We start from the raw sequence: 11,161 nt of genomic DNA, 5'->3' as shown, positions 1-11,161 counted from the left end.
CAACATGTGCAGTCATCGACTTAAGGTCCAAGTCGATAACGCTTTCAACACACAAAGCGATACCGCCGGATACAAGCATCAGTTACCTTGCCTTGAATGTGCTTGAAGAACAAGTCACCGTTCCGCCTCGCTCAAGCGTAATGATTTCCGTCGGTACCGAAGTGTCTGCAGACATGGAGGGCGTCATCGAGGGCAATCATCACTTACTGCTCGACCGTGAAATTTGTGTCGCTAGAGGCATAGGTGAACTACGCGAAGGGAAAGCAAGAGTGATGCTCACGAACTTCAGCCACGAATATAAGCACATTATCAAAGGCAACACGGTCGCCTACATCGACGAAATAGTACAAGCCAGCAGTGCTTTCGCCTTCGCGGATTCTAGTGCACCTTCAACGAAGACTGTACTACCTGAACCAACTTTCGATGTCAATCAGAACCTTCCCAATCATAAGAAACAATAGCTAAAAGCTCGGCTCCTGCAATACAAGGACTGCTTCTCGTCGTCGTCAAAAGTTCGACAAACCCCTGTCGCCAAGCACCGCATTATAACCGACGAATATGTCCGCCCACTCCGTCAGAGACCGTACCGAGTTTCGGCGCGCGAACGCGAGGCCATAAGGCAACAAGTCGACGAAATGCTGCGCGACGACATCATCCAGCCGTCCAAGAGTCCGTGGGCGTCCCCCGTGGTGTTAGTGAAGAAGAAGGATGGAACCCTACGTTTCTGCGTCGATTATCGTCGCCTCAACAAGATCACGAAGAAGGACGTTACCCCCTCCCACGGATTGACGACGCCTTGGATCGACTCTACAACGCAAAGTATTTTTCGTCGATTGACCTCAAAACCGGCTACTGGCAAATCGAAGTCGACGAGAGGGACCGGGAGAAGACTGCCTTTATAACACCAGACGGACTGTTCGAGTTCAAGGTCATGCCGTTTGGTCTTTGCTCGGCACCTGCGACTTTCCAACGCGTCATGGATACGGTACTGGCAGGCTTGAAGTGGCAGACTTGCCTCGTCTATTTGGACGACGTCGTTGTGTTTGCCTCAAGCTTCGAAGAACACCTGCGGCGCCTTGAAACAGTTCTTCAAGCAATCAAAACCTCCGGACTCACGTTAAAGCCCGAAAAGTGCCGCTTCGCATATGAGGAGATCTTGTTTTTGGGCCACGTCATCAACAAGTCTGGAGTGCGCCCCGACCCTCAGAAAACTGCGGCCATCTCCAACTTTCCTCCGCCCGCTGACAAGAAGGCAGTGCGTAGATTTCTTGGACTGTGCGCCTATTACAGGCGCTTCGTCAAGAATTTTTCACGGATCGCTGAGCCACTGACGTATCTCACGAAGGCCGACGTCGAGTTCAAGTGGGAGACGCCGCAAGTCGAAGCATTCGAAGAACTGAAGCGACGCCTGCAACCGCCGCCAATAATTGCGCATTTCGACGAAAACGCCGATACCGAAGTCCACACCGACGCAAGCAGCGTAGCACTCGGCGCCGTGCTTGTGCAGAGGACTGACGGACTAGAAAGGGTTGTAAGTTACGCTAGCCGGTCGCTATCGAAGGCGGAAGCAAATTATTCCACAACAGAAAAGGAGTGCCTCGCCGTCATCTGGGCTACATCAAAGTTTCGCCCCTACCTCTATGGCAGGCCCTTTAAAGTTGTGAGCGACCACCACGCCTTGTGTTGGCTAGCTAACTTGAAGGATCCTTCAGGTCGCCTCGCAAGCTGGAGCCTGAGACTTCAAGCATTCGACATCACCGTCGTTTACAAGTCCGGGCGAAAGCACTCTGACGCCGATTGTTTGTCTCGCGCCCCCGTCGAACCGCCGCCACAAGACGACCAGGATGACGACACTTTCTTGGGACCCATCAGTGCCGACGAATTCGCCGAACAATAACGAGCCGACCCGGAACTAAGCAGCCTTGTAGACTACCTGGAAGGCAAGACCGTCATTGTGCCGAAGGTGTTCAGGCGAAGATTGGCGTCGTTTTTCTTGCAAAACTACAATCTCCTAAAGAAGAACTTCTCGCCTCTCCGAGCCAACTACCTCCTCGTGGTACCCTCAGCATTGCGTCCAGAGGTTCTGCAAGCTCTCCATGACGACCCAACGGCTGGACATCTCGGTTTTTCACGCACTCTCGCGAGGATACAAGAAAAATACTACTGGCCACGCCTCTCTGCCGACGTCGCCCATTACGTAAGGACATGCCGAGACTGTCAGCGACGCAAAACACCGCCGAAAAGGCCAGCCGGACTTCTACAGCCAATCGAGCCACCTCGCCGACCGTTCCAGCAGATCTGGATGGACTTACTGGGGCCTTTTCCGACGTCGACGTCCGGGAATAAATGGATCGTCGTAGCTGCGGACTACCTCACCCGCTACGCCGAAACAAAAGCCTTGCCCAAAGGCAGTGCCGCCGAGGTAGCCCGATTCTTCGTTGAGAACATCCTCCTGCGTCACGGTGCCCCAGAAGTCCTCATCACCGACAGAGGCACGGCCTTTACGGCAGAGCTAACTCAAGCCATCCTGAGGTACAGCCAGACAAGCCATCGCCGCACCACCACCTACCACCCGCAGACGAATGGCCTCACCGAGCGCCTAAATAAGACCATCGCCGACATGCTGGCAATGTACGTCGACGTCGAACACAAGACGTGGGATGTCATCCTTCCGTACGTGACCTTCGCATACAACACGGCCGTGCAAGAAACGACGCACATGGCGCCGTTCAACCTGGCCTACGGAAGGAACCCGGCAACGACGCTTGACGCCATGCTACCAGACGTCGCTGACGAAGAAAATCTCGACGTTGCCACTTATTTGCAGCATGCCGAAGAAGGTCGACAGCTCGCCCGCCTGCGCATCAAGAACCAGCAGAGGACCAACAGCCGACACTACAATCTACGACGACGCTACGTCGAGTACCAGCCCGGCGACCGTGTTTGGGTCTGGACTCCGATACGCCGACGAGGACTTAGCGAGAAACTGTTGCGTCGCTATTTCGGACCATATAAGATAATCCGACGTATTGGCGCACTGGACTATGAGGTCGTGCCAGACGGCATTTCGCAATCACAGCGGCGCCGGGCACGGCCTGAAGTCATCCATGTGGGGCGTCTTAAACCTTTCTACGCCCGCTGACGACGTTAGGTACTTTGTTACTTTGTTATTGTTTTTTTTTGTTTATTACGCATGGTTTTGTTTTCGCTTTCGTGTTTGTAGCACCGGGTCGATGCTTTTTAAGGGGAGTGTATTGACACGTATACATGTTTATCTTTCACCGGTGGCCGCTTTCCACCGGCTAACAAATGTTAAACGTTATCGCTCGGCGCGCCTGTATCGGAAGTTTCTAGAACGCTATCGGTGCCTCTTTCCGTTGCCTGTTTTCACCGAAGCTTATGTTATCTGATTGTATGACCGACGCGAATTATCTAGAACTTACTGGAAGACACGCGGGCATCAGGGATTAATCTGGAACCTTCGATGACTCAGGTATAAAAGCCGACGCGCTTCGCCGCTGATCAGATTTGCGACGTTCGCCGACTGTGTTCGCCGCTATCGTTGTGCTTTGAGTGTAGCTTGCTTTTGTGGGCACAGGTTCGCCCAATAAACAACCCGTTTCGTCATACACAGTTTTGCGACTGTTTTCTCTACCGTCACTACTACGTGACAATAGCGTCCATCATTCTCTCGAAAGTTGCAGGCGCGTTGCAAAGGCCGAAAGGCATTACATTGAACTCGTATAAGCCATCAGGAGTTACAAAAGCCGTTTTTGGACGGTCGGCTTCAGCCATCGGCACTTGCCAGTACCCGGAGCGCAGATCCAGTGAAGAGAACTCGGCTCCCTGTAGGCAATCCAGGGCGTCGTCGATGCGTGGTAGGGGATAAACATCCTTGCGGGTAATCTTGTTGAGTCGGCGGTAATCGACGCAAAACCTGATTTAGCCATCCTTTTTCCGCACCAGCACGACCGGAGACGCCCAAGGACTGTGGGAGGGCTGGATCACACCTCGTTTCAGCATGTCGTCAACGTGTTCGTCAATGACATGGCGTTCGGCTGCGGAAACACGGTATGGACGTTGGCGCAGCGGAACATGGTGACCGGTGTCAATACGGTGAACAACCGCTGTCATGCGCCCCAAGGAAGGTTGACCGAGGTCGAAAGAAGCACGAAAACGTTCAAGAACTTCCTCAACTTCACTGCGTTGAGCGGGCGTAAGCGCGTCGTCGATGGTATGCAAGAAAACATCGGGGAAACGCGAGGCTGGTGCGGTAGCAGAAGTGATGGCACCGATAGGCAGTGGCGACCTATCGGAAGGTAGGTCAAATGGACTAATGACGTGAACAGTGTCTAGACGCCCCACACATTCACCGTGTAAGAGAGTTGAAGGACATGGAAATGGATTGCACGCATAAATGGCAGCGTAACCATCGATGAGTGTGACGACTGCAAGCGAGAGTAGAAGGTTCCGTCGACGCGCACAATCTTCAGATGGTGTAAAAAGAGCTGTCATGGCGGGGGCAGAGTCACAAGAGACGGGCACCAAGACGGCAGGAAAAGAAGCGATAATGACGTTAGCGGTGACGATCACTTTAGGAGAACGGTTCGGGAGGTCGACTGTAGTGTCACGGAACGGAGACAAAGCCAGTTGCGCGCGAGCGCAGTCGACAACAGCATGATGTGCGGAAAGGAAGTCCCAACCCAGAATAACGTCATGCGAAGCACGGCATAGAACAACGAATTCTACAAAATATAGTTCATCCTGAATCATAACACGAGCGGTACACGCGGCCGAAGGATTGACTTGCTGCGAGCTTGCCGTGCGTAGGGAAATATCTGGTACAGGAATCGTTACTTTCTTGACTTTGCGGCATAGGTCTTCACTTATGACAGAAACGGCAGCCCCCGTGTCGACAAGAGCTGTTCTCGCGACGCTTTCCACAAATACTGCGATTTCGTAAGGAGGAGAAAGATGAGGCCTTGAAAATTTCGACGATGGCGCATTTCTTGCCTCGGGAACTGCGGCTCTCAGTTTTCCTCCTGACCAGAGCTGGCACGGCGAAGCATGGGTGAAAGGGAACGGCGGCGAGGGGAAGGAGACCGACGAGAGTTGAAGGCGGGGCGACGAGAATACGAGTCTGAGGGATCAGGGATAGAACAATGCGAAGGCTCTTGGGGAAGGTAGCCGAGGTTCGGCGCGTCACGACGAAAATAATGTCCACGGCGGCGACAGAAACGCGCAACATGTCCCGGAATACCGCATGCGAAACAGATAGGGCGGTTGTCCGGAGTACGCCAAGGGTTAAGAGAAGGTCCGGAAGGCGATAAGGGCACGTGAACCGGGCGTACCGGAAGTGGCGACGAGTAGAAACTAGCGGCGGGTCTGGAGGTAGTAGGCATCGGTCGCGGAGGAGGTCGGTTGAGAGCGGCAGCGTAAGTCAGAGGTGCAGTCACAGGCGGCGGTGGAGAGGGAGGTGGGAGCGCCTCAGAAACTTGTGCTTGGATCACACGACGGAGCGATGGTTCTAACGTGGAAGCAGACTCAGCAACACACGCTACAAGAGATAGCTGGCGAGCCACTTCTTCCCGAATGTATTGCTGAATCTGCGGCAGCAAGCCGGAGTGATCAGCGCTAAGGCATCCAGGCTCCAAGGCCGAGAGGTCCGCGGATTGCACACTGGTGCAACGGGTGGAAAGGCGCTGCTTGCGCAACTCGTCGAAGCTTTGACAGAGCTCAATTACTTGTGCAACTGTCGTAGGGTTCTTAGCCACGAGCATATGGAAGTCATCGTCGTCTATGCCTTTCATAATATGCCTTATCTTATCGGCTTCGCTCATGGACGCATTCACGCGCTTACAGCGGGTCCATGACGTCCTCAATGTAGCTCGTGAAGGTTTCACCGCTTTGTTGAGCGCGACCACGCAAACGTTGTTCAGCACGGAGTCTGCGCACAGCGGGACGGCCGAAGACCAAAGTGAGGGTCTCGGTGAAAGCTGACCAGGTTGTAAACTCGGCTTCGTGGTTTCTAAACCACAGATTTGCCACATCAGTCAGATAAAAGATGGCGTTGGTCAGCTTGTCGCGATCAGCCCACTTGTTATGCGCGCTAACGCGGTCATACTCTGCAAGCCAGTCCTCCACGTCGTGATCGTCGGTGCCGCTGAAGATGGCAGGATCGCGCTGACGTACCGCACCATAACACACAACAACCGGGGGTGTGGTGTCCGGCCTATCGCCGCAGTCCTTAATGCGCAGGCGCGCAAAACGAATAAAAGGCGTGCGCCGCAAGCTGCGCACGGGCTTATCTCGACCAGCCACGCACCGATGAACATGTGGCAATAAACGTCGCTTCGCCCCTGGAAACTTGTCTGCTCCTTCGCATGAACCACGCAACACAACAACTGGCAACGAGGATGGGACTTGAAGGCGTCGTTCTTCAGTTGGGAAGGCAAGTGTTTCCGAAATTCACTCGGTGAAGAAGACTGTCTTTTTGCAGTTTACGGATCCTGTGACTGTCGTCATGACTGGGGCCAAGGCAGCAGTGACGCACTTCGCTGGGCGACTGGGCCAGCTGGAACCCTTTGACGAGTCCGACAGCGATTGGGCTTCGTACGAAGAGCGGCTTACGTCGTTCCTGATTGTAAACCGAGTACCCGACGGCGACAAGCTACACGCCTTCTTGAGCATTATCGGTCCGAAGACCTACGGGTTGTTGAAGTCATTAACAGCTCCCGAACTGCCTTCTACGAAGAGTTTCGAAGACCTCAAGAAAGTTTTGAGCGACCACCTGTCCCCGAAGCTGTCCGTCATTGGAGAACGGGCCAAGTTTCACCGGAGGTGTCAACGAGAAGGCGAGTCCTTATCTAGTTATGTTGCCGAGCTTCGTAAACTGTCGCAAACGTGCGAGTTTGGAAGCGCCCTTGACGAGTCCCTTCGGGACCGCTTCGTGTGCGGCCTGCTACGAGGAGACATTCAGCGAGTGTTTTTCACGGAAGATAGCAAGCTTACGTTCCAGAAAGCGGTGGAGCGGGCTCTGGCAATGGAAGCGGCTAAGAAGAGTGCTGCTGAGGCACGCGGCACCGACGCCGCAGTCGGCGATGTGCAAAAGGTGCAGCCTGAGACACAGAAAACATGCAAAAGCTGTTTTCGCTGTGGTTCGCCAAAACACACGAGTGAAGCATGCCCTCACTTGGACGCAACCTGTTTCAGTTGCAACAAAAAAGGGCATATCCAGAGAGCCTGCCGAAGCAGTGGTAAGACTTTTTCTAAGAAAAAGCAGACGAAAAAGAATGTGAAGATGCTGACGGTTGTGTCGCGGAAAGCTTCGACCCTCAGTCTAAACGGCGTGTCGGCAGCTCAGAGCGACCCTGCCACCGTGCAGATGACCATCGACGGCGTCTAGGTGAACATGGAGCTAGACACGGGAGCGGCTGTTTCCGTCATGTCAAAGACGCAGTTCCGTCAGCTCTTTCCTTCGGCTGTACTGGAGCCTACGACAGTTAAACTTCGTACCTACACAGGAGCACTGGTACGACCCCAGGGAGTCTCTTCGGTCAACGTGCAGCACGGCGACCATTCTGCAATTCTTCCACTCTACGTCGTAGACCACAAGGGACCACCTCTACTGGGCTGGGAGTGGCTGCACGCAGTCCGGCTGGAGTGGGCGAAAATCTGGAACCTGAACAACATTACAAGGTCAGACACTCCTACTCATATCAGCGTAAAAAAGAGGCTAGACGCATTGCTGGCGAAGTACCAACCCCTTTTCAAAGACGAGTTAGGCACGATAACGGAAGAGCGCGCCGAACTTTTTCTTAAACCTGATATGAAGCCGAGATTCCTAAAAGCCAGGAATGTTCCGTTTGCGTTGCAAAAAGCTTTTGACGCTGAATTAGCTAAAATGGAACAGCTGGGAATTATATCGCCGGTTACGATGTCAGAATACGCTATGCCTGCGGTACCCGTAATCAAGCAAGATGGTAGCATACGGATTTGCGGCGACTACAAGACGACCGTTAACCCGTGCCTTGATGTCGACCGCTACCCATTACCGAAGGTAGACGACCTGTTCACAGCCTTGTCGGGAGGTAAGCACTTCTCGAAGATTGATCTCAACCGGGCCTATCCGCAAGTGGTGATGTCGGAGTCGTCAAAACAATACCTCACGTTGAATACGCAGAAAGGATTGTTTGCTGTTAATCGACTCGCATTTGGAATTTCGTCCACTCCCGGGATCTTCCAAAGAATAATTGACACCATGCTGAAGGGCTTACACGGGGTTTGCTGCTACCTAGACGACATTCTGGTGACTGGTAAAAATGACGAAGAGCATTTTATCAATCTGGAGGCTGTGTTAAAACGACTTCTTGAAAGAGGCGTTCGTGTCAAGAAAGAGAAGTGTTCGTTTTTCCAACAGGACCTTTGTTACCTCGGACACAGAATCGGCGCACAAGGCATCTCGGCAACGACGGAGAAGGTTGACGCACTCCTCAAGGCTCCAGCCCCTACAGACAGGCAGCAGCTGCAGTCGTTCCTGGGAGTCGTCAATTTCTACGGCAAGTTCCTTCCTAACCTAGCAACGGTGGCGCAACCATTTTTCAGGTTGCTACGTAAAAACGCCCCGTGGTGCTGGGATGAGTGTTGCCAGGAAGCGTTCACCAAGATAAAGAACTTGCTAGCCTCTCCACCAACTTTGGCGCACTACGACCCGTGCAAACCATTGCAGCTATCATGCGACGCATCGCACTATGGTTTAGGCGCGGTTCTTTCTCATGTTTTGGATGATGTCAGCAAGAAGCCAATCGCTTTCGCATCGCGTACCTTGACCGATGCCGAAAAGAAATACAGCGAGCTTGAGAAAGAGGCCCTTGCAATAATATTTGGTGTTAAGAAGTTTCATTTCTACGTTTACGGTCGGTCGTTCACATTAGTCACCGACCATAAACCGCTTCAAACCATCTTGGGCCCAACAACCGGCATTCCGACAATCGCAGCAGCGCGTTTGCAGCGATGGGCTGTCACATTGTCCGCGTACCGGTATTCGCTTATCTTCAGAAAATCAAGCGAGAATGCTGAAGCCGATTTCTGTTCGCGCCTGCCGCTACCAATTGTGAAAGATGAAACAGAAGAAAGAGAGGAAACTTTCCATTCATTGCGGTTGCATTCAATGCTAGTTTCAAGCCAGGACATTGCTCGAACAACAGCTCGGGACTCCTTGCTTTGTAAAGTGATGGATTTCATAAATATGGGGTGGCCAGCGTCTGTGACTGAAAACGATTTGAAGCCTTTTTTTGACAGACGCAACGAGCTCACAGTTCACTAAGGCTGCATCACGTTCGGGATGCGAGTGATCGTGCCGGCAAAGTTGCGCAACTTGCTGCTGGACGAACTCCACGAAGGGCACCCAGGCATCGTGCGCAGCAAGGAACAGGCGCGCAGCTACGTGTGGTGGCCGTCCATCGAGGCGGACCTCGAGAATCGTGTCAAGGCCTGCGTAAGTTGTCAAGAACAACGTTGCGAGCCATGCAAAGCGCCCTTGCATCCTTGGTCTTGGCCGACAGCACCATGGCAGCGCTTGCATGTAGATTTTGCTGGCCCCTTTCTGCACTCAATGTTTCTTGTAGTCGTGGACGCGCACTCCAAGTGGCCGGAAGTGTTTGTTATGCGCTCTACTACGTCGGAGGCTACAGTTGACAGATTGAGAGAGCTCTTTGCGCGGTTTGGTTTCCCAGAAACCATTGTCACTGATAACGGCCCGCAGTTTACTTCCGAAGAGTTCAAGCTTTTTGTAAAAGAATTGGGCTGTCGTCACGTGCTTACAGCACCGTATCATCCCAGCTCAAACGGGCTTGCAGAGCGTTTTATTCAGACACTTAAAAACGCTCTTCGTAAATCTAGCGGAGCGGACACATTACAACTGAGGCTTCACAAGTTTTTGCTTAACTATCGCAACTCGCCCCATGCGACAACAAATGAGTCACCATCAAACTTGTTACTAGGACGACGGCTGCGAAATCGACTCGATGTTGTCAAGCCAGCGGTGGGAGGAAGGGTTGCATATAATCAGTTCAAGCAATCCGTGGCTCGCCCACGTCGTGATCGTGAAATAGCAGTCGGTGACCAAGTGATGGCTCGCAATTATCGAGGCAGACCAAACTGGGTCCCTGGTGTTGTTGTGGGGCAGTCCAGCCCCGAGTCTTTTACCGTTCGTGCTACCACACCCAGAGGCAGTTTCACCTGGCGTCGTCACAAGGACCAGCTGCTCGCGCGGACCACGGATCCGGACCGCGAGGCATCTGACCAGGAGGGATACGAGTTCCTGGCGTTCCCACCATGCGTCGACCCAGTGACATCCTCCGCTCCTACCACCAGTGGTCCTGCCGCTTCGCAAGACATCCAGACGGCGGGTGCAAGACGCTACCCGACTAGAGACCGTCGACCACCGGACAGATATCAAGCTGGAGTTTAGCTTGGTAAATTAGCCAATATAAAAGGGGAGGGATGTGGTGTCCGGCCTATCGCCACCGTCCTTAATGCGCAGGCGCGCAAAACGAATAAAAGGCGTGCGCCGCAAGCTGCGCAAGGGCTTATCTCGACCAGCCACGCACCGATGAACATGTGGCAATAAACGTCGCTTCGCCCCTGGAAACTTGTCTGCTCTTTCGCATGAACCACGCAACACAACAGGGGGGGGGGGGGGGGGGAGCGGATTCCGAAGGGCCGGCGTCATCGGTCATTGTGGCTGCAGATGGCAACGTACGGCTGCGGAGCTCCAGGTCGGGGAAGACGTTAACCCTGCACCTCCACCAAATGTCACGGGATGATCTTGCAAGTCCACAGGGCGTCTGACTGAAGTACAAGAAGACGGAGCAGTCTCAGCTGGACATCGATCGAGCGCGCACTCCTAGTTCGTCGACTTCCTCTTTCACACTTCAGCGTGCCGGCACCGATAATCTCCAGTACAAAATAAATAAATAAATAAATATCTGAGGTTTTACGAGTCAGAACCACGCTACGATATTGAGTTACGCCTTAGTGGGGGACTTCGGATTAAGTTTGACTACCTGTAGCTCTGTAACGTGCACACAATGCACAGCATACGGGCGTTTTTGCATTTTGCGCCCATCAGAATGCGGCCGCCGCGGCCGGGATTTGATCC

General features: G+C 53.3%; 2 protein-coding genes across 2 annotated transcripts; both read left to right on the top strand.

The window, feature by feature from the left end:
- The first annotated feature begins 7,411 nt into the window (after positions 1-7,411).
- Positions 7,412-9,587, top strand: LOC125944000 (uncharacterized protein K02A2.6-like). Its single transcript, XM_049663690.1, has 3 exons — positions 7,412-8,915; positions 9,327-9,496; positions 9,564-9,587. The coding sequence occupies exons 1-3, from the start codon at positions 7,412-7,414 to the stop codon at positions 9,585-9,587; spliced, it is 1,698 nt and encodes a 565-aa protein (XP_049519647.1).
- A 26-nt stretch (positions 9,588-9,613) lies between these two features.
- Positions 9,614-10,548, top strand: LOC125943999 (uncharacterized protein K02A2.6-like). The gene has a single exon (XM_049663684.1). It carries the CDS (start codon positions 9,614-9,616, stop codon positions 10,469-10,471), a length of 858 nt encoding a protein of 285 aa, XP_049519641.1. The 3' UTR covers positions 10,472-10,548.
- The last annotated feature ends 613 nt before the right edge of the window (positions 10,549-11,161 follow it).

The sequence above is a fragment of the Dermacentor silvarum genome, chromosome 1, assembly GCF_013339745.2.
Source record: "Dermacentor silvarum isolate Dsil-2018 chromosome 1, BIME_Dsil_1.4, whole genome shotgun sequence".
In the NCBI taxonomy this organism is placed as follows: domain Eukaryota; kingdom Metazoa; phylum Arthropoda; class Arachnida; order Ixodida; family Ixodidae; genus Dermacentor; species Dermacentor silvarum.
This window is presented reverse-complemented; position numbering and strand designations above follow the sequence as displayed.